General features: G+C 50.6%; 1 protein-coding gene across 1 annotated transcript in view; it reads right to left on the bottom strand.

Moving 5' to 3' along the window:
* The window catches only part of STAC (SH3 and cysteine rich domain), a 67430-nt gene extending 47402 nt beyond the window's left edge, over window positions 1-20028 (bottom strand). Inside the window, exon 1 of the mRNA XM_069084445.1 lies at window positions 19746-20028. Within this exon, the coding sequence (XP_068940546.1) occupies window positions 19746-19865 (120 nt within the window). The 5' untranslated portion in view covers window positions 19866-20028. The remainder of the gene's footprint in view (window positions 1-19745) is intronic.
* Window positions 20029-20918: the final 890 nt, after the last annotated feature.

Consider the following 20918-nt stretch of genomic DNA (forward strand, 5'->3'; position numbering starts at 1 on the left):
TCTCCTCTCCTCTCCTCTCCTCTCCCCTCCCCTCCCCTCCTCTCCTCCGTCTCTTCTCCTCTCCCCTCCCCAGTCTCTTCTCTTCTCTCTTCTTCCTTTCCCTTTTCATCCTCTCCTCCCCTCCCTTACCTTTCCTTCTCTTTTCCCCTCCTCTTCTTTCCTCCTCCCCTCTTCTTCCTTCCTCTCTTCCCTTCCCTTTCTTTCTTCTCTCCCCCTCTCTTCTTCTCTCCCTTCTCTTCTTTCTCCTTTCCTCTCCTCCCTTCCCTTCCCTTCTCCTCTCCTCTCCCTTTCTTCTTCCCTTTCCTCTTCTTTCTAGACCCATGCAAGTCATTCAAAAAACACCTGTCCTTTAAAAGATGCTTAGAGTGTATGCAATTGTGTGTGTGTACATGAGGATACTCATGCAGTGGTGGGCCCCTTCAGTCCTCTAATTCTTCAGGCGCATGAGGACACTGGGTGAAAGGTTTCTAAATGAGGGCTCCCTCTCTTCAGTGCTGGGATTTGCCTGCTTTTCTCGTCACCATACCTTGCTGGCTACTTGGACATGCAAGAAAACCCTCACAAACCCTGAACACCACAGAGGGAGGTGCCAGTCCCCTAATTCTCCCAGACCTCTGCTCTCACCTACATGCTTCTCAAAGACAGACACTCCTCAGTGCTCAGCCGCTCCATTGGCAGAAACCACGAAAGCCAAGGCAACGGAACTCCTCCCCTCTCAGATTCTGCAACCCATCTGAGGTTTGCTGCAGCCATTTGCCGGATGGGGAGAAATGGGAATGTGATTCAAGCAGAGACCACCAGGAGACCCCTTTCTACTTGGCTTCCCAAAACCATTTCCTTTCACTTCTCAGTCTGACAGCTTTTCTGAAGTGTTCCCTAAGCCCCTCTGGCTCAGACTCGGCTCCAGGCACATCTCCATGTCTCAAAGAAAAAGCAGTATCTTGGGCCTTATTTTTAAAGTTTTGTCTTTTTGAAGTAAAGTTTAGTTGTTAATTTAAAAAAGTAAGCCTAGCTAAGTTTTCATTTCTTTAGTCTGATGATTCAAATGAATGTCTTTTACAATTGAATATCTGAAAAAAAAAATTGTGTTTTAAGACTTTCCCTGGGTGCCTGCCCTAACGAAATGAGCTATGTGTGCCCAAGCCCAGGGGTGTGTGTTCCCCATGGGCTCCTTCCAGTGAAGACTCAACCCCTTGCACATTACGGTAACTGGAGAGAATTGGAAGGGAAGTTCTGGGGAGCCATTGGCAGCTCCGTGGGATCCCTAGAATTCCCATTGTTTTCTGGGTCAGGCAGCAGTTCCCGTCATCCTCATGGTCTAGGAGACACTTATTTTTTAATGGAAAAAGTTACCTAACATGTAATCTACAAAGAAAATGAAAACGGTCAGGAAAGAAATTGTGAGCCCTGGGCATGAAGAGGGTTGATGGACTCCTTGTGCTAGAGGCTGACTCCTGAATCTAGGAGAGATGCCCAGCTTAGTGGATGGGAAAGAGAACAGAGAGCCAAGACTCTAAGGAAAAAATCAGGAGTCAATCTTCCAGTGTGTGCAAAGCCCTTGGGTGTCTGCACTGACCCTGAGAGGGGAGGACCCCTTCAGAGGCAGGCTGCTGAAAAAGAGTGGGTCTTTACCCGGGCTGAGCACACACTGGGGCCCTCTTGTCTGGTCACCAGGTGGTGATGTTGAGGACAGGAAGGATGGGGTCTAGCCACAGACTGAGATCAGAGGACACTATACTGGAGGAGCTGAAGCCTCTAGGGAGGGTCCTGGCCGGGGGGACCATGGTCCTGAGGATTGTGTCTAGCGAAGGATGAGCAAATGCTAACCCACCTAGATGCACTGACAGATTTAGGCAAAGATGTGGACAAGAATGTCATAGGATTAGAAAGGGCAGAGGAGCTGTGATGGGAGTCAGGAGTAAGCCTCCACTCCTGAGAACCCAGGGCCATTGAAGTACTGAAGTCAGTGACCACCCGAGGGGCCGAAAGGCCAGAAGCAGCCGCTGTGAGCTATCCTCTCCTAATGGGGAGAGATACAAGGCAGTCCTTGGCTTGTCGTTCTAAGGCCATCAGAGCCTGGCTTCCTTTCCAGGCTGCCTCAATTCTAATTCCCTTAATACATGCTCTGGACCAGACAAAGTGAACCTGTTCCCCTCCTGTACAGAGTTCTATCTCTCACCTTCCTGCCTCTCCACAGGTTGCCCCCATGTCTGGGATGCTCTTCCTCCTCCTCACATCTACCTTTTATAATTCAATCCTCATGTCCCTTCCAAGCCCACTTCAGGCCCCTTTCCTACATGAAGCCCTTTGGGAACCCTGCAGCTGATGGCAGCACCCCCACCCTCTCCCCAAAATGACTTGGTGCTTTTTCATTTGCCTGTGACCTCACTGGTTTAGGGAGCCCTGATGAGGAATCCACTGTCACCAACCCAGATCTGCAGCTTAGAGAGCTGGCTGGGCTGCCGAGAGGTTAAGTGAATGTGCCCATGGTCAATGGACAGTTGGTAGGAGTCTGAGGAAAAAGAGAACGCAGTTCTTCTTCACTCTAGGGGGGGATCTCTAACCATTACACGACATTGTCCCACTATTGGTCTATCGTTTTTATTTCTCTGTCTTCTCAAGTGGCATATTCCTACAGTAGACTATGCGCTCCCTGGTCTTTGTATCACCAAGTTCTTGAATAGGGCCTATTACGTATTAGTTGCTCAAGAAATACTTGCTGTTTGACTGATTGGTCTCTATTATTCAGGGCAGCCAAACTTGACTGTGATCAGTCTACCCTTTAAGTCCTCGGATCAGACTGCCTTTCCTTCCTCCTCTTTCCATCCTGAGATTAAGCCTTTGACCTTAAGCTCATCTTCCAGGGACAAGGGAAGGAAGCAAGAGACAATTTGGACTTGTCTAGAAACTTGCTGGCAACTCTGGAGGCCTAGAGGAATCCCAGCTTCTTATCAACCCTCTGGGTAGAGTTTCTGAGGTCAGCAAAGAACCCTCCATGCAGTATCTCACTGGAGCCTTGCCATGGCCCTGGAAGGCAAAGATGGCAGGGATCATTAGCACATTTCACAGAGCATTGGTTCTGGGCCAGCCAGTCAGAGAATCTAGATTCCAATCCTAGCTGTGGGGCCTCGGACACATAGGTCACCTCCTTGCACCTCAGTTAAGACGTTTCCTCATCTGTCAAATGAGGGACTTGGATTAGACCATATCTGAGGTTTTTCTGATTGTACCCCTATGATCTCATAATCTAATGTTGGTGCAGAGGCTATTATAATTATCATTAATACTTCAATCCAGGGTGACTGGACGTCCCATGGAATAATGAATCATCAAACATTGTTTACAGTTATCCCTGCCACTTGGCGAATTTTGCCATCACCCCCGTCATGATTTTTATATATGGGTCGGCATAAGAAATTAAATGGGATTTGGGGGAATTTAGCAGAAGCCACAGATGACACATGAAGGCCAGCAGATGGCAGAGAAAAAGTGGAGAAATGCAGAAATACAGGAAATGTGTGTATAGTATTGGATAATAACAACATATTTTATCTCTTAATATATGTAACATTCAGAATTTATTTAAAAATATACACAATTTCCTTTTAAAAGTAAAAACAAGTAAAAAGTTAAATTTTGTGAAAAGAATGCAAAAGCCAGCAGATGACACACAAAGGCTAGTATTTTTAATTAACACTGTGTAGTCTATGACCTAATACTTAACCCAAATTGTACAATAAGGTATTGTAAACACCCCATAAAAGAAAAAGAAAAAAATTCAGACCTCTTCTCTGGTATGAAGGGAGAGCCAAAACATTTTATGTGGATTTCCCAGATCATGGGGTGGGGTGCTATGCCCCTCTCTCCCCACCCCCAACGTGGAAGGGATAACTGTATATGTTAGGTGTTCAGGACAGAAAAACACGGAATAAAACCATTTTGATTCGCAGGGAGTGCATGTTCATGGCTTCAGGACTTATGCTAAAACCCTCTCTACCAGCTCCTTTCTTGGATCCTCCAAGGACCCCTGGAGCCAACCTCCCATTGAGTTGCAATGCCCTCCTTTCTTCCTGGTTTCTTTATAGCAAGAATGTGAAGATGCCTGGGATTCAGCCCCTCCAGTGACATGTTCTCTTGCTGGTCATTGGACAACATTTTCCATTTAAAGGATCAATAGGCAAAATACAGACTGTTTTCTAAGAACCAGCCTAGTCCAGGAGGTCAGGTCCTTGATGATGAAATTTTTGATCATGGAAAGAAAAGTAGTGAATTAGAAGATATTGGGGAAATTGGGAGAGTGAGATTATGTGATCTCCAAGATTTTTTTTCCAGTTCCAGACCTCAATGAAAACCCATTTACTGTTGAGACGAAAGCCAGGGAACACATCCACAGCAATTCATATCTTTGAAGGGAAACCCTAGTGTGGGTTCTCAGCTTTGAGGACTAACGAGCACATCATTCCCCCACCCTGTCCTCATCTGGAGTCTTGTGTTCAGTTCAGGAAAGACATTGAAAAGCTGGGGAGAGCATCTGGAGGAAGAGAATCTGGCTGAAAGAAGAACATGAGAGCTGTTTCCAGGTATGTGAACGAAGGATTATCGGCCTCGTTCTGTGTGGTCCCAGAAGGTAGAATTAGGACAGGAGAGTGGGAGGGGGGACTTGGAGAAGAGGTGACTTTCAGTTTGATGTTATGAAAAGCTTCCTAACAATCAGAGCTGTTCAGAAAGGGGGTCATTGTTTTTCAGTTCCATCTCTCAGGCAGCCCTTAGGGAGGCTTCAGAACTGATGATGTCTCTTCTCCTCCTCTTCCTCTGATCAGTTCTTAGGAAGCAAGAAGCCAGTGGGGTTGGGCAGGGAATCTGCCTGGAAGCGCACAGACCAGGGAATATCTCAGGGCCTCAGGAAGGAGATCCCTAGTGGAGAGATAATTGAGGACACTTGTTTGATGTTTCCCAACTCCTATGGTGGTGACCTAGTTCTTCAGCCCTGAGGTGACTGAGATCTCATTTTCAGAGTGTGCAGGGCTCAGTTCCAACCTTTAGGGACCCTTTGTTGAGGGCAGAGGTGGAGGAGAATAGGGCCTTTCTTTATCACTTCTTGTGTCTGCTGTCCTAGGACCAGGTGAGCTACCTACACCTGTACATCATGAAGGTGCTGGCAAAAAACAAATCCAAATGATGCCCTGGAGTCACTCAACATACACATTTTCTATGCAATGGTCTTGAAATATGACTAGGCAACCATACCAATTCCTTCTCTCACATGGATTGCCACCTGCTTCAGGGTACCATGCAATGGAACTTTGGGACCGAGGGAGGGAGAGTGGAGCATTCTTGATCATGCTCCAATTCCCCCACCTTGTAGAATACAGATAGGAAGCTCAGAACCCTCCCCCTCCCCTTTGCTTTTCATAGACTTATGGAAGGCAATAGATCACAGGAGAGAGCAGAGCTAGGAGGCGCCCAGTACATTGGTGGCACACTGGACTGGACACTTCCCCCTGCCCCTCCCTCACCCCCAGTTTTGGACTCGAAGATTAAAATCCTTCTTGCCCTGACATTTAATTTTGGGGCAGAGTCAAACAGAGATTGAGAATGGCTGGGATCCATGAATCCTTGACTGAGGGCACTGTGGTATTAGGCTATCTGCTGTGACCAGGACCAAGGACAGGGGGTTGGCACGGCAGGAAGAGGACCTGTCTGGGACAAAAGCCCAGCAGAGGTGAAGATGGAGCTGAGTGATCAGATGCTATGAGAGACTCAGTGCTTGGTAAGAAAGCCAGGAGACCACCCCCATCACTGCCATCTTCTTGCATAACAACGAACCTGAGCCGGTCTTCCCTGGATCATCTTGGCCACCTGGGGGTGGAGGTGGTTAATCAGAAGGGTCCCTTCAACATCCCCAGAGGGAAAGATGAGGAGCCTTTGGGGGATGGAGGTGCCCAGCACTTTCGGAGGTGGACACACCAATGTTCCCATACTGTTGCTTTGGAGGCATGAGAGACTAGGTGCTTCCCAAAGTATGAGCTGAGGTAATAATAGAGAAAGTGTGTGACTGAGGAGAGGCCCCCAAAGGGGGTAGGGGCTGCATAGCACAGGTGCACTTTCCATAGCCTGAGAGCTTGGAACTCCAGGTGAAGGGAGCATCCTCAGACACAGCCCCTTTCAAACACAAGGTTTGGCACAATTAGGCTGCTGGTACATGGGCATGGAGAAGACCTCCTTCCCTGATTAACTAATAGGTAAAATAAAGCATTATCAAGGGCTTGCTATGTGCCAGGCACTGGGCTCAGCACTGGCTATCCAAATGTAAGCAGACAAGACCACCCTGATCATTAAAGAGCTCACTTTCTGACAGGGAGGACAGCACATAAAGGGGGCCTCAGAGGGAGGGGACACACATGGTGTTATAGTTTGGGAATGGCTGGGAAGTGACTCCTACACCTTCTGGGTAAGACAGGGCTCTTCTATTAGAGCCCAGGGTCTTAAGAGCAGAGTCCAAGATTTCTGTCTGAGTGTGAGTGTGCACACACACGTGCATGTGTGCGTGTACACATATGTGTGTACACTTGTGTGTAGATGCAGGCATGCACATGAGGAGAAGGGATGAGGATGATGGATAGAATGTAGGAAGCAGGGTGTAGACATGAATCAGCTGAAGCTATGGTTCATTTCTTGGAGCTTCTAGACACAAGACCAGAGCCAGAAGCCAACTTCTCTTGCTGCCAAAGCACTTTAGATCATGAGGGGCCCCCAGCAAGTGCCCCCAGGCTTGAACCTGCCATCCTAGAGGAAGAGAACTGTATCCTACTGATATGAAATGGAGCTTGGATGGAAGGAAGGCTTGCTGCTTCTCAGCTGAGAGGGAACAAAGGAGTTTGGGTAGCTGGTGTCCACCTCCACCCAAATACAGGTAGCTCTGCTATTGAAACCTGGTTCTTTCCCCCAGTGCAACAGAGAAAATAAGGAACAGTTTGAGCATAATGGGAATTTTGCATTTGCTTGTGCTCGATTTCATCTGTCAGAAAGGAAATTGCACCCAGCTGAACCAGCCGTGTCAGAATGCACAAAGGACACAGGGCAGACATCTGCCAGAGGCCTCAGTTCATTGCGCATGCTACCTTCAGGCCCTGTGTTCTGTTGTTCTTTTGCTTTTGTGATCACACACAGATACACATGTACACAGATACACACATATGTACACGTGTGTGTATCTACAGCATCCTAAACATGTCTGAGGATCCTGGTTCAAAAGCACCAAGCAATACATGGAAAAAGAAATCTTGAAGTGTTGAGGAGAAGCTTGAAATGATAAAGCCACCCCAGAGAACAGCAAAACCCAAACTGAACCATTATTGAGGAGAAAACGAGCCTGCAGAATACTTGGAGAGAGAGCAAGGGAGCTAGCTAAGTCTGAACATCCTGAATGTTTGCAGATCTGGCTGGGCCATCAGATCTGCCCCTCCTGGAGCTGTGGGCTGGGTGGGTGGGGAATGAGTTCAGCTTTTCTCTCCCCTGCCCTCTTGCTCAAGATAGTGTGGTAAGCTGCACAGGATTTTACGATTCAAACTCCCCTCCCCCATTTCCCTCCCTCCCAACCCTGCAAAAAACAAACAAACAAACAAAAAAAAGAAGGCAGGAAGGAGGCACACAGTCAGCAGAGAGGGGAAGAGAGCCAGGTTTCCTACTGGAATGAAAGTGGAGGCTCTTGATGTCTACACCCACCACAAGGCAAGACGCTGCCAGACCTTTACCACGTTGTGAAGACCAAGAAGGCTATGCTTTTGGGGCAGCCCTGGTGGTTGGGGAAGGAGGAGTGGTGGGAAGGGCTAAGCTACGAGCTCTCATCCCAGATGAGAGCCACGAAAGTAGCCTGCGTTCGGAACCGTTTGTTTGTTGTTAGTCCTTCTTTCTCAAGAGGACCCTGACCTCAAGAAGGTGACGCCATGACTTGCAAGTGAGTTGTATCTAAGTGAGGCAGGGCTGTGCAGCCACCAGCCTCACTTTCACCTCCAGAGCCACCTGGGTCCAGTGGCCAGATATAGATCAGGACAGCTGGAGATGGCCCCCCATTTGGAACCACTCAGGATCAGACCCCCTAGACTAGAACTATTTGAGCTCCAGTGGATCCGTATCAATCTGGTTGAACATTCTGGAGGCAGGAAGAGAGACTGCCCAGAGCAGATGTTCCAGGAGCCACTAGGCTGCTGCCACTGAGAGAGATGCAAAAGTGGGACAGATCCCAGGTTCTGTGTATCCACGCAACCCTTAAGCTACATCTTACACACTCAGCATCTATACCTATATCTTACCTATGTAACTGTTCTGTAGTGGGGGTGGGGCTTCTATTTCTATGGCTTATTTGCTCTACCCAGACATCCTTAAAACTTCAGCAGCTCAACTCCCTTCCCCCTACCTAATATATAGTTAGTTGCCAGTCAGCTCCCCTTGCAAGCACAAAGATTCACAAGGCTAAAGGAATGAATAGGTTTATCATAAGCAGTAAAACCAAGTAGATGGGAAAAAATTAATACCTCCCAGTATCCAGAATAGTCTCAGTCTTCTGTGATGAACAATTGTGCTATCTTTTCTGGTTATATCATGACAACCACTGGGAATCAACAAGAATTTGTTATGCATATACGACATTCCAGGCACTGGGGAGCTAAGGAAAGACAAAACCAATGCCTGCTTTCAAGGAGCTTAGAACCTAAGAGGGGAAGCAGTGTGCCAAGTCCTATGCACAAGGATAGTTGCACAAAGGATAAGGCAGAAACAATGTCAGGAGGAAGGTCCTAGCATTAAAGGTGGTCTGTAAGGGCTTCTTGAGACTTTCACTAGTTTTGAAGGAAGCCAAGAGGGAGAGAGGAGGAGGGAGAGTTCCAGGCATGGAAGGAAGTCGGTGAAAATTTCTGGCATTGAGAGATGGAATGTCATGTTCAGGAGACAAGGAGTTCAGTGTCATTGGACTGTAGGGCATTGGAAGGGAGGGAGGTCTAGTAAGATTGGCAAGGTAGGAAGGAGTGGGCTATGAAGGGCTTTAAAAGGGAGAAGATGTATTTGCTTCCAGAAGTCACAGGGAATGGCTGGGGAGAGCACACACCATGTCCTAGGAGACATCCCCAAATACTCTTTCTTTACTTGCTCAGCCTAGGGGCAGAGGCCCATTTCTTTGTCAAAGGAAGCAGAAAACCCAAATCAGATAAGTTAAATGGGTTAGAATATTCCAAAGAACATAAGAGAGGAATGACCTTTCCAACTAGAAGAGAGAGAAGCTCTCAGCTCAAACTGAGGAAGAGTTCACTTTCAGCAGTCTCTAGGACCACAGGCACTGGGGGTCAAGGGATATGAGGGCCATTGGCTTCACCTACATATCTTTGCCTCTGGTCCACTATTCAGAGTTCATGCCTCACTTTTCTCCCAACCCATCTCTCTGTCTCCAACCACCTATAGGAAGCCCCTGCTCCATTCACATGGTGGTTCAGTGATCTCTCATCCAGGCAACTCTGGCTAGCTGCTCCTCAGGGCCTACCCTCTGCACAGCTCTCTGGAGGGCCCCCTGGGCTTCCAGCTGCCCCTGCTGCATGGTGGCTGGATGCTGGCTCCTCCATAAGCTGCTGTCCCCAAGGATTTGATTGCACTGCACTGACAGCTAATACTGATATGGCACCTACTATGTGCTTTACTCTCCTTGCCTCCTTTGGTCTTTACAAGAGCCCTGGAAGGTCCTCAGTGTCTGCAGGGCAACTAGGGGCAGAAGGACTCAGGGAGGCCGGCCTGGTGTGGCCAGGCCTGGCCCAGGCCTTCATTACCTGGCAGGCCTGTGGGGGGCTGGGGGCTGGGGGTTTATTAACAGGGGCACCAAGTAACAAGCACCCTGGAAGCCATCTGTGGCCTGTTCTCTTGGTCATTGGCCAAGACAAAAATAAAGAAACATCCTCGCTGCTCCCTCCCACCACAACTCTCAAAATTCAATGAGACACAAATCCTGGATTTTGCTTTGCTTTTTTTTCAAACGAGGCCATAAAATCCACTGAAATAGAGAGAGCTTGGTTGGCTGGGCTGGATGCGAGCTCTTTCCTCTAGAGGTGAGTACACTGAGCACAACGTCATCATAGTTCTGCTGCTTGGCACCCTTGGGGTGCGAGGCTGCCCTCCCCACCCATCTGCCATCTTGTTTCACAGAGCGCCTTGCCCACGTGCTGGCCTCCTATTGTCAGCAGCAGCCCCTGTCCCTGCCTGCTCCCCAGAACGTACTCAAGGACGTTCATTTGGGGAATCTGCAACAAGCCAGGGCCCAGTTTTCTCATTTCCTCTCTTGAAGATGACCAGAGCTCCTGCCTCCCATCATGACAGCCAAATCTCTACTAACTGAAACAACAAATTAGGGAGCTCTGCCTTCCACTGATGAATGACAGGACTCGGCCCGGGGGGCATGGCCAATGGGGCTGCAGTAAAGCTTCTTCAAGGTACTGAATCCCAGGAGCTAAACAAACAGACCAGGGAGCATCAGTCAGCACGAGCTCATTAGTTCCTAGCTTTCCATCTGATAGATTGGCATTTTAAAGAGGAATAATTAATCAGGTTAGAAAGAGCCCTTCTTCTCCCCGCAGTGTGGGGGCCCAGAGGGAGCTGTGGCTGCCACAGTATTTCTTCTCAGTGAGGAGAAAGACTGCTGGTGAGGAAGGATGGCTCTGAATTGCAGACACGACAGCCTGGGCCTGGTGAGCCTGGACAGAGGAAGGAGAGCAGGCGTGGGCATTTTAGCACCTGATATTGACTAGCTGGGTGAAGCTCCCAGGCCAGCTGGCATGGGTAGCTGATGGCAGCCCTCCTTGGCGATGGCCCAGGTGGGGTCAGAGGGACCTTTGGGTCTAGCTTTTCACATGATACCCTTGGAGGATGGCTTTTGGTCCAAGGAGCAGAACAAGGAACAGAAAACCATGCGATTATGTTGGCCCCAAATCCCAGCTGAGAGAAGGGTGGCAGAGGGCACAGGGCATGAGCCATCTCACTCAAGTGAAGCTGGGGTCAGCAGGGAGGAGCAGAGCTTTCCTATGGCACTTTCTGCTGCCTTGCTTTTAAGATATTTCAACACTACCATCTGTGAGAGCCTCAAACCAAGGGCGAGCCATGGCTTTTAAGGTCAGCCAAATCTTGTAAAGAGGCAGTGAGATAAGCCCAGTGCATTCATTCATTCATAACTGGAGAGCTGGAAGGGACCTGAGGGTCCATTGAACCCAACCCCCTCATTTTATAGATGAGGAAACTGAGGCCAAGGCAAGGAGAAATGACTTGTCCAAGGTCACACAGGGAATAAATCTCTAAGGTGGGGTTTGAACACACATCCTCCTAACTCTGTGGAGAGCCTGCTTTTCCTAAGTATAAACCCTAGAAGAGTCACTGATGCCCCCTACAAGACGAGGAAGGCAGGAAGAAGGAAGGGTTTGCATCTTGCCAGCCCCCAGGAAGCCTGCCCTGCTTGGAGCTGCCCTTTGGGGCCCTTCTCATTTGGGGATCAGCAGGAGACTCCAGGCTGTGGTCACCAGCCTGAGCAGTGCCAGGGCAGCACAGGAAGGGGCAACGCTGTAGTCCTCAGAGCTGCCCAGAGGTCCCTAGTGAGAACACCTGCTGACAGGAAGAAGCCTGGCAGAGTCAATCAGCTGGGGCAAGGTGCCAAGGGCTTTCTCTACTGCAGAGGCAACAGGTGGGGCAGGGCAGGCCAGGGAGCCAGCCCAAGGGCCCTCGAGGATGGGGCACTGTCTGTATTCTTTCCAGCAAAGACTAAGGGCTTTGTGTGGATAAGGTAAGGACAGAGTAGTGGCCGATTTCCTTCTGGAGAAGGTGAAAGGACCAACAGAATGCTCCCCAACTCTCTGAAGGAAGTGTTCCTGGAAAGGACTGAAGGAACACTCCAAGAGAATTCAAGGAAGACGCCAAGAGGAGCCCAAACCAGGTGGAGAAGGTGGAGAGTTTGAGGAGGTGCCACTGAGGTCGAAGGGAAGGAGGAAGTCCTCTGAACCCTTGGAGCTTCGATGCTTGTCCTGGGACGAGGCACTCGGGTGGTGTCGGATTCTGGAGGAAGAAACAGCTTCAAGTGCCCCACGGGGCCCCAATACACCTCATTATTGTGCTCAGGATGAAGATCATCGTGGCTGCCTCTCAAGGCTGGCAGTTTCCAGAGGCAGGCTCAGATTCACAAGATACTAAGTATTGTGGGGCTTGGAGGAGTGTGCTGTCCTTCTGGATCACATGCCCATGATGTGACAAAGAACCTCTGGAGAGCTGTGAAGCCCGATGACTACTCTCCACTTTGGATGATGTGTGTGCGTGCGTGTGTGCGTGTGAACATGTGGGTGTGAGTGTGGATGCCTGCGTGCATGTGTGTCTCTGTGTGTGCATGCATGTGTGTGATATGTGTGTGCATGTGTGGTACATAAACCAGAAGGAACCCAGGAAGTAGTGGGTGGGATCCGGAGGTCCTGGGAAAGCATCCACCACACGCAAGGGATTGGGTGGTGTGTCCATCATTTGGGGCAGTGGGAAGTAGAAATATCAGGAGAAAAATGAAGACCTGGGAAGTAAAGCTGTCGCTAAGAAGATGGAGAGAGAGAACAGGTTTTTGGGCTTTGGGCCAGAGATGGGATCCATGGGCTTGGAGTGTTTGCTGCTATGATCTGAAGAGGCAGGGGGAGGGGAAAGGGACCCAGCTACAGCCGCCAAGTCAGCCACCAAAGGCAGCAGTGAGGAAAACCCAGGAGGAAAACCATGGCAAGAACCCAGCAACTTACGAGAGAGTAACTGGAGAGAGGGGCCAGAGAGGGCACTCGTGGCCTTGGAGCTTTCTACGCCAAAGTGCTAAGTGTGAGTAAGAGACTAAGCCAGAGCCAAGCAAGGGGGCCCAAGTGATCTCCTCGGCATTGCTGAGACTTGGTAAGATGGGACACCAGACTCGAACACAGCATGGGGAGGTCACCCTGCTCACAAGGACTGCTTTAGATGGAAATGGTAGCAAAGTGTCCACACACAGTGCACACATGTGCACATACTAGCATGCATGCACACATAGACACACATGTGCACACACAATGGAGAAAGCTTGACAAAAAGCTCAAGATATTTAGAGAGAGAAAACAGGTTCTGCTGGGGAATCAGGGCAGGCTTCATGGAGGAGGTGGCCCATGAACTGAGTCACAAAGAAAAGGCTTCTGAGACGCAGAGAGAAGGGGAGGGTCTAGGGGGTGGATGGCAGGTGCAGGAGCATGGAGATAAAGGAGGGCAGCTGGAAATCTAGTTTGGCTGAAATGCTGAGTATTTAAAGGAGAGCATAAAGATTGGAAAGGTGTGTTGGTGCCAGACAATGTGGAGCCTTAAATCTTGGCCTAAAGAACTTGGGTGTTAACCTACAGGCCATGGGGAATTGTGCAAGGTTTTTTTGATCAGAGGAGTGATGTGGTCACCACACCTCAGGAACACAACTTTGGAAATGCTTCGAAGGGAGGATTGGAAGGAAGGACTCCATTTCGAAGGTTATGACCATAGTCCAGGTGAGAGATAATGGGGGCCTGAAGTTGGGCAGACCTGGATTCAAGTCCCACTTTAGACACTCACTAGCTTTATGACCCTGGCCAAGTCCCAGCCTCTCTGGCCCTGTGTTCTTATCTGTTAAATAAGGGACTTGCATGCCGTGTGTTGAAGGTCTTTTCTGTGGCTAAGCCTAGGATTCTGTGATTAAAAGTCTGGATGCAGAGAAGAATGTAAGCTCCCTGAGGTCAGAGAGCATTTTCCTTTTTGCCTCTGCATTCCCTGTCCCTTGACAAGGCGTTCCAAATGAGACACACTTAACAAGCATTTGATCAATGAAATTGAAGGGGACAGGAGTGAGGGACGATGTGGAAGCAGAGCTCTTGGAACCTGGTCATGGATTGACCTTGGTGGTTGAGGGAGAGGGGAAGAAGCGAAGGGGATTCTGGGGCCGAAGCTGCCTCTATCAGCAGAAGTGGGCTGTGGACGGGAGGTGCCTATTCAGCGAGAAAGGCAGGGAGTCTGTGGAGCTGGGAAGACCTCCAGACCACCCTTGTTGATGTGGCTGTGGAACTCAGGGCCAGAACTACCTCAGACAAGGGAGCTTTCACCTGGAGCCAGGCTTCAGTGGCCTCCCCGGCGCCCAGCTTCAGACCGTGCTGCAGCATGGAGCCCTCCCCCTTGTAGCATCTCTTCCCTGCTCGTCTCCCCCCACAAAAGTGAAAGCCCCCCGAGGGCAGGGCTGCTCCTGATTTCTTCTATTCCTACCGTGCGCTCAGCACACCGCGGGGTACATAGTAAATGCTTAATGAGGGATTCTTCCCTCACTCACTCACTCATTCATTCGTTTGTTCATTCTTTCATTCGACCAGGCAGGTGAAAGTGTTGCGGTCATGTTGTCACTAGAGTTTTCTGCGTCACGGACTCATGAGCTCCAAGGCCTCGGCAAAGAACAGGGAGCGTGGGGCTTGTCTCCGTCAGGGTCACGGCGTAGAAAAGCCCTGTCCTTCCCGTGCCCCAGCACCCGGCCCTTGTCTTGTCTAAAGACCTGTGTGCTGATGCTCTGCTCCCACTGCGCACACACCGCTGCCCGGCGCTCTCCTCTGCTGGTCTTCCTCTCACTAACCTCACTTCGGGCTGGTTTCCGGGGCAGCTGGGGCGGCCTCCCCCCCAGGAAGAACCTTCTCTCTGAGCCAGTCGAGCTGAGCGCCACCTGATCTCGCTCCGGCCAGAGAGTTCTTTCCTCGCGTCTGTTCTTTCAGCCGCTGCAGTCTGCAGAACTGCCCCGATATCTAGCGTGCTTTACCCTTCCTAGATCTAAGCTACTGTTGCCTGTCATTTGTTTCGCCAGCGTGGGCGGGAGGTTGTTTGTGGTTTTGTTTGGCCTTCCTAGGATCAAAGACATCAGGAAGGTGATGCCATGATATGTAAGTGAATTGGATTTAAGCAAGGAGGGCCCTGCAGAGTCTCCAGCCTTACTCTCTCCTCCAGAGCCAGAGCCATCTGGGGCCAGTGGCAAGACAGACCAGGATGACTGGAGATGGCCCTGGATGCCATCTGGTGTAGGGAGTGAAGCTGGAGAGAGTAACCCATTTAGACTCCTCTCGAGAAGCATCAGGGAAAGTAGCCCTTGTCCTGACCTCCTACTGCGGTCCTCGAGTAACCTGCCACCCTTCCTGTAGATAGGACAGGGAAGGCGCCAGCCCCAGCCTTGAAATCCTGGGGCCTGGCTGACCCTCCCCACAGAGGCTTCTTCCTATTCTCGTCAAAGGTGGACATTTTAAAGATGGGGTAGACCAGACCCCCGATCACGAATCCATTCAGGCCAGGAACTTTGACTTAGAGAATAGGGTACACACAGCTATTTTACACTCACGTCCTAATTATTGGAATGAATGCCCTGCCCCACATGGGGCTGTAAGGTCCTGCCCTAGGGCAGCTGCCTAGCCCAATGCCCATCATGAAGCAGCCTCTCAGTCAACATGTGACGGAACACAGGTACCATGTTTCCCCGATAATAAGACACTGTCTTATTATTTTTTTGGACAGAAAAACCCCAGAGGGCTTATTTTCAGGGGAGGGTTTATTTTAATGAACATTGGCAGCAATTTTAATAAACAGGTAAATGTGAACAAAAAAATGTACCTTTATTCAATAAGCAAATCACTGGGGAAGAACAGGATGACGCGCTCACTGCTGCAGCTCTGATTGGATGCAGCTCAGAGCACGGCGTGCGTTTCACGGCGGGGGGACGGTGCATACAGAGGGTACAGTAATGTAGCGACAGTAGCAATCTCAATAGGGCTTATTTTCGGGGGAGGGCTTATTTTCGGGATAGGTCTTATTATCGGGGAAACACGGTACCTGTGAATTTGTCAGAGAATTATTGATTTGGAGCTGAAAGGAGCCTTAGAGGGTATCAGGCCAGCCTCATTTCACAGAGGAGACCCAAGTCCTTAGAGGTGAAATGACTAACTCAAGGTCACACAACTTGTGAGTGTCTGAAGTGGGATTTGAACCCAAGCCTTCCTGACTCTGAGTTCTGCACTCTCCCCAACAAACCATACTCCCTCTGTCATGTTTATCAATCCACAGGACTAAGGATAATTCTAGATTTTTACCCATTTCATGAGCTGACATGCCCCACCTCGTCATCAGCTGCTGACCAGCCTTCTGGAGCAGAGCTCTGGGCTTCAGTCTCTTGGTCATGGGCTTCTCTTCAGTGAAAAAGGCTGGCCCTTGTGCCCTGTTCTCTATTCTAGTCCTTCACAGTGTGTCCTGCTGGAAACTGCAAGGATCTTCTGTGCCATCTCCTGACTGACCCAAAGCCAGATAAATAAGCCCTGTGCAAATGTGGGTAAACATTTGTTTGTATGCATACATGTGAATGTGGAAAAAGTCTCATCTACAGAAGACTGACAAGTCCAAAGGCCCCTCCTTTGTTGTGACCATCCAGGTCATGAGCTTTGCCTGCGCTGGCCAGGAGATCACCAGGATCGGTCAGCAGAGCTGAGGACCTGATAGGGAAGGCCAGCTCAGCCAACTCTGGGCTCACCTACTCAGGCTGTAAATTAATTCTTTGCTTCACAAAATCATTTCCTGTGGGGACCCCTGAACTCCAAGAGTCTCTGGTTCATTTAAAAGAGGAGTCAGTCTTTGAATTTACTTTTCTGGAACATTATCACCACATAACTGGAGCTTCACCTGCAGCTGGTAAAGTGAATGGGGGCCTGGAAGCAGGGGAAAGCTTCACTCTCATTGTGGTAGAATCGGAGGCAAATCTTTGGAACAGCCACCAATCAGTCAGACTTCGGCAAGGAACAGACCATGACAAGCCACTGGTGAAATATGAGAGGTGGAGGAAGGATAGAAAGAGATGGAGCCTGGTGTGTGTGTGTGTGTGTGTGTGTGTGTGAGTGATGTCTATGAGTGTGGTGTGTGTGGTACGATATTGAATATGTGTGTGTATGTGTGTGAGTGTGTATAAGTGTGTGAGTGTATATGTGTGTGAGTGTGCAGGGTGGAATGTGTGTGTGAGTGTGGTGTGTATTATATGATGTGGTATATGTGTGTGTGTATAAATGTGTGGTGTGTGTGAGTATGTGTGAGTGTGGCATGTGGTATGATGTGATATATGTGTATATGTGTGTGTGGTATGATGTGGTTTATGTGTGTGTGTGTATAAGTGTGTGGTGTGTATGAGTGTGTGTATGTGTGTATGTGTGTGGGGTGGTGTGTATAAGTGTGTGTGTGGTGTGTGTATGAGCGTGAGTATGTGTGTGAGTTTGTATATGTGTGTGAGTGTGTGGAGTGGTGTGTGAGTGTGTGGGGTGGTGTGTGAGTGTGTGGGGTCGTGTGAGTGTGTGTATGTGTATGAGTGGTGTGTGTGAATGTGTGTATTGTGTAAGTGTGGGGGTGGTGTGTGTATAAATGTGTGTGAGTGTGTGGGGTGGTGTGAGTGTGGGTATGTGTGTGAGTGTGTGTATTGTGTGAGTGTGGGAGTGGTGTGTGTATAAGTGTTTGTGAGTGTGTGTATGTGTGGGAGTGTGTGTATGTGTGTGTGTGTGGGGTGGTGTGTGAGTGTGTGGGGTGGTGTGAGTGAGTGTGTGTGCATAGAGCAGCTGTAAGGCTGCTGCAGAATGTTGCATGGAGATGAAGGGTTTGCTACAGCTGTGAGACCATGGGCACAGCACACTTAGCCGGTTTTTCTTATCTATAAAATGGAGAGGCTGCTGATGCTGTCGCCAATACCTGAGTGTCTGCCCTTCGGGATGATCATGCCTGAAGTGCTCTGCAAACTTTAATGTGCTAGTTTTCATGTGTTACTGCTGTCCTTTCTCTTAAGCTGCAGAGAGCCCTGCAAGGTGGCACCATACCCACTGCCCTGCACTCTGTGCCTACTGGTAGGGTACCAGCCATGGTTCTGCCCACTGAGGGGGCATCGGGCTGAGCTCGGTGGGCTCAGGAGGCCTGAATCTTTCCCGAGACCCCCTCACTAACTCAGGACTTTGGCCAGGATGCTCTGGAAGGTCCTTCTCACGCAGGCCATCCTGTGCTCTGACTTTCTAAGTGGTCTCTCAGAATCTCGATGTTCCAGTGATTGAATAAAGCACCCAGTCTGGCTTCTGCCTTTGGCTCCTCCTGCTCTCGGTCCTATGGGCACCGTGGCACATCCCGGGATGCCTGAGAGACTCAGAAGGTCATCTGTGGCCAGCGCTGTCAGCTCTTCACACAAGACCTCACGGGACAACAAGGCGATCCTCTAAGTGACTCCTGACCAGAGGGTGTGATTTGGTATCATGAAGGGAACTTAGAGATTCCACAGGTTTCAGCCCGCTCCCTTCCCAGATTGTGAGACTGAGGCCCAAAGAGGAGGAGTAGAAGCATGCCCAGTGTGCACATAACATGTGGTAAGCAGCTGGGATTTGGAGCCAGGTCTCCAGCCTCCCAGGCCAAGCCTCTGGAAGGCAACTTCAACAATCTGCTTTGCAATAAGGTGTCTCTAGGCGTTACTCTTAGGAGCAGGCTATGGCCAGGAAGGCTGTTACAGCAGCCTAAGTGTAACAAGGAGAACTGCCACACTGCAGCCAAGTGTCAGCCTAATGAGGTGTATGGCCATGTCATTAAGTAGGGGAAAGAAGAGGCGAACAGGGGCGCCTACCAGCTGCTGGCGGACAATGCTCCTGGGGGGCTTTTAGCGGTAAGGCTGCTGCACAATGTTTACGGTTACTGTTTGCTTAGGTTTTGGGGCGTCACTTGCAGAAATAGATTTAAGTTCTAACCTTCCTCACTGGCACACGCACATGCGCTACCCAAACTTTCACCAGCGCTGCTGGACCCCATCCTCTCCCAGCCTAGAACTGCCCTGAATGAAGGATGGTCTGAGACCAGCTCCACGGGAGAGGGCCATCCAGACCCACAGGGCCAGAGTCTGCTGGGGGCAGACTTGCCCTTCTCACCGGCTCTCTCCCACTCCCAATTCTCCTGGCCAGCCCTCTATGACACAGATCTTGTAAGAAAACTGCTCACACGCTCCCTAGTGCTCTCAGCACACACACCTAGGGAGAGCAAAAGCCCTGGGGGTCAATTCCTGTTCCAAATCAGGAGCGCCTTTTCTTGTTTATTAGACTAAATAACGGGAAAGCCATTGGAACTGGACTGCATACGTTGGACTGGCTGGAAGGTGTGTCGAAGCAAGAATCAAGCACCAAACTGGGGTCGGCCCAAGGCTTTCTCCAAGAATCTGCCTGTGCCCCACCCAACATTTGGGGGAGGGGGCTTATCCCCGGCCCTTGAGATCAGTGGCGTGGGAACCCCGGTGAAAGCACGGCTAGATTTCGATGTCCCCACCCCCGCCCCAACCGGTTCCCAGGAAATGCGGCCAGGCTGCTCGGAGCTCTCCCCACTCCCTGGCTGGAGTGGGGGAGGAGTGTCGAGAGGAAGGGGAGAGGGAGGGACGGGACAGCACTAGAGAAGACGAGAGAAAAAGATAAAGTAGGAAAGGAAGGGATATAAGAGGAGAGAAGAGGAGGGAAGAGGAGAAAAGGAAGGGAGAGGTCAAGAGAGGGAAGGAAAGATGAGAAGAGTGAGAAGAAGAGAGGTGAAAGGAAGGGAGGGAGAGAAGAACAAGAAGAAGGAGGAGGAGGAGGAGGAGGAGAAGGGGAGAGAGAGAGGAGAGGAGAGGAGGGGGGAATAGGTGGGGAGGCGAGCCGAGGCAGTACCTTGGATTCCTGGCTGTGCGTCGATGCTGGGGACGGAGGTCGATCAGCGCTGCCGCCCCCCTGGTTTTCTTTATTCAGCCCGTGCCCCAAGTCCTCCCGGTGACTGCTAGGAGGAATCATTCTACCTTTCGAGGGGATTTGGAGGCTTCGGGGCTAGGGAGGTGAATGGCCTCTCCGTGCCTCGGGCCAGTTCTTTCGCTGGTTTCCCAAAGCCCAGAAACTCTGCTCTCAGTTTGAATCAGTGAGCAGGGCTGGGAGGCGCTGACGTTGGGGCTTCGTCTCCCCTCCTGGCTTTCCTTTTCCACTCACGTTTCTGCCTTCTTAGTCTCTCCTCCCTCCCCGCGCCCCTCCCTGCCTCCCTCCTCTGGACCGCCCTGCCCCCTTCTGCCTTGCCCTCGCTCCTTCCCTGGGCAGCTCGATTTCGAGGGAAGCGAGCCAGTGGCGGCGGCGGCGGCAGCGGCGGCGGCCGGCTCAGGTCTCCACCGGCTCCCCGATGGATCCCGAGTCCTTGCTTGAGGTTCTGCCTGTCATCCAGCTGGTCCCGGCTATCCGGGGGAGCGGAGACAGAGGCAACAGGGCTGCTCCCACACCCTGGGCAGGCTCCGAAGGAGCCAGGGAGGGTGGAGGGCACGGAGGGAGCCAGGGAGGGCCCAAGGGGCTTCCTCGGGACTTGAATGGCTTGCTTGAACTGTCATAGTAGCGAGAGGAAGCCCCGAGCAGACGCGTTGAAGTGATTCGAAAGTCTGGGAGCATCTCTGCCCAGAGGGAGGCACAGACTCGGTCGCTTCGGCCTGTGTCTAGCGGGCTGCGGGAGAATTCGGGTCCGAACTACGGGATGCGAAGGGAGGAAGAGAGCTGAGCAGAGCGTGCCCGGCTCCTTGGTTTTACAGATGGGGGAGCGCCTCAGGCTTCCTAGCCCATCTCTCCCTTTTTCCATTCTGCCTTTCGTCAAGCTCACAGTCCATGAAATATTGGTGTAAATAGACAGCTCTCTGCCAAGGACAGAAGCTGTTAGTCTGTTACTAAGCATGGCCTATTTCTAGTCATTCAGAGGAAAATGAAGCTCGCCTTAATTTCCCGGCGCTCCAACCTATCTTCCAAGCTGGCCCGCAGTCAGCCCTTACTTGAATTGATGCCCTTGGGGCTGGAGGGGAACTTAACGACCGTCTAACT

The sequence above is a fragment of the Petaurus breviceps genome, unplaced genomic scaffold, assembly GCF_028583685.1.
Source record: "Petaurus breviceps papuanus isolate PSGF00001 unplaced genomic scaffold, PetGlider_PUasm1.0 174, whole genome shotgun sequence".
In the NCBI taxonomy this organism is placed as follows: Eukaryota; Metazoa; Chordata; class Mammalia; order Diprotodontia; family Petauridae; genus Petaurus; species Petaurus breviceps.